Below are 1,085 nucleotides of genomic sequence, written 5' to 3' on the forward strand. Positions count from 1 at the left end.
AAAGCCTCCTGGCCCCTGCTCATCTCCCGTGATACCCCACGTTTGTTCGGGTCTGTAGCGTGTGTGCCCTGGCCAGGGAAGATGCACGGTGCCAAGATAGGAAGTGCTGATTGCTCCCTGGCACGCAGCGCATGTTGCAATACCTTGTCATAATTGTGTGTAAGGTTGTAATAATGGAGAGAGTTATTAACCTGGGCTCCCTTCCCACCTCTTGCGGGTTTCAATCAGACACTGGGTGTTTTCCAAACCTTTTTTTTTTTTTTTTTGAGCATACAATTTTAGTATGTACGTCAATTGAAAGCAGAAAGAAAACAGAATTGTCTGATAAAATTAAAAAGAGAGAGTCCCTAACACCCAGTGAGGAGACAACCCCCCGCCACCTCCCACGCCAAGCAGCATCACCTTTCGGGCTGTGTCACTGGCGGAGCCACCATCCGTGGTGTGAATCACCTGTCCTGCAGCCAGCCTGGGCACCAGCCAGGGACCACCGGGCTCCTTCCCCTCCCTTTAAAAGCCTGGCAGCAGCAGCGTGTGCCCAGCACTCGGTGCCCCTGCCATCCGCCACTGCTTCTCTTGCAGCCCGGCCGGGAGAGCTGAGAGATGGCTGAGGGGGAAATCACCACCTTCACCGCCCTGACCGAAAAGTTCAACCTTCCAGAGGGAAACTACAAGCAACGGGGTCCACTTCCTACGGATCCTCCCAGATGGCAAAGTGGATGGGACCAGGGACCGAAGCGACCAGCACAGTAAGCAAACGCAACGAGCCACGGGAAACTACAAGAAACCCAAACTCCTGTACTGCAGCAACGGGGGCCACTTCCTACGGATCCTCCCAGATGGCAAAGTGGATGGGACCAGGGACCGAAGCGACCAGCACAGTAAGCAAACGCAACGAGCCTTCTTGGCGATCCCCCTTGCTCCTATCATTTTATCAGCCTCTATCAAAGCGGGGAGCTGGAGAAGATGGGCTCTGTACCCAGCTCTTTGCTCCTGGTGTCAACACACCTTGCAGGAGGCAGCACACCCGCCAAGCACACCCGCAGCCTGCATGCAGCGCCCGGGCAGGTGCGGGGTGTGCACGCTTT

General features: G+C 55.6%; 1 protein-coding gene across 1 annotated transcript; it reads left to right on the plus strand.

Moving 5' to 3' along the window:
• Positions 1-600: 600 nt before the first annotated feature.
• Positions 601-878, plus strand: LOC104492219 (fibroblast growth factor 1-like; the record flags this gene model as incomplete). Its single annotated transcript, XM_010134739.1, is given in 2 exon segments — positions 601-671; positions 673-878. Coding segments are annotated over 2 exon segments (277 nt in total), but the record flags the coding sequence as incomplete, so codon positions are not given.
• Between the last annotated feature and the right edge of the window lie 207 nt (positions 879-1,085).

This window comes from Buceros rhinoceros, unplaced genomic scaffold (assembly GCF_000710305.1).
Source record: "Buceros rhinoceros silvestris isolate BGI_N320 unplaced genomic scaffold, ASM71030v1 scaffold25494, whole genome shotgun sequence".
NCBI classification, from domain to species: Eukaryota; Metazoa; Chordata; class Aves; order Bucerotiformes; family Bucerotidae; genus Buceros; species Buceros rhinoceros.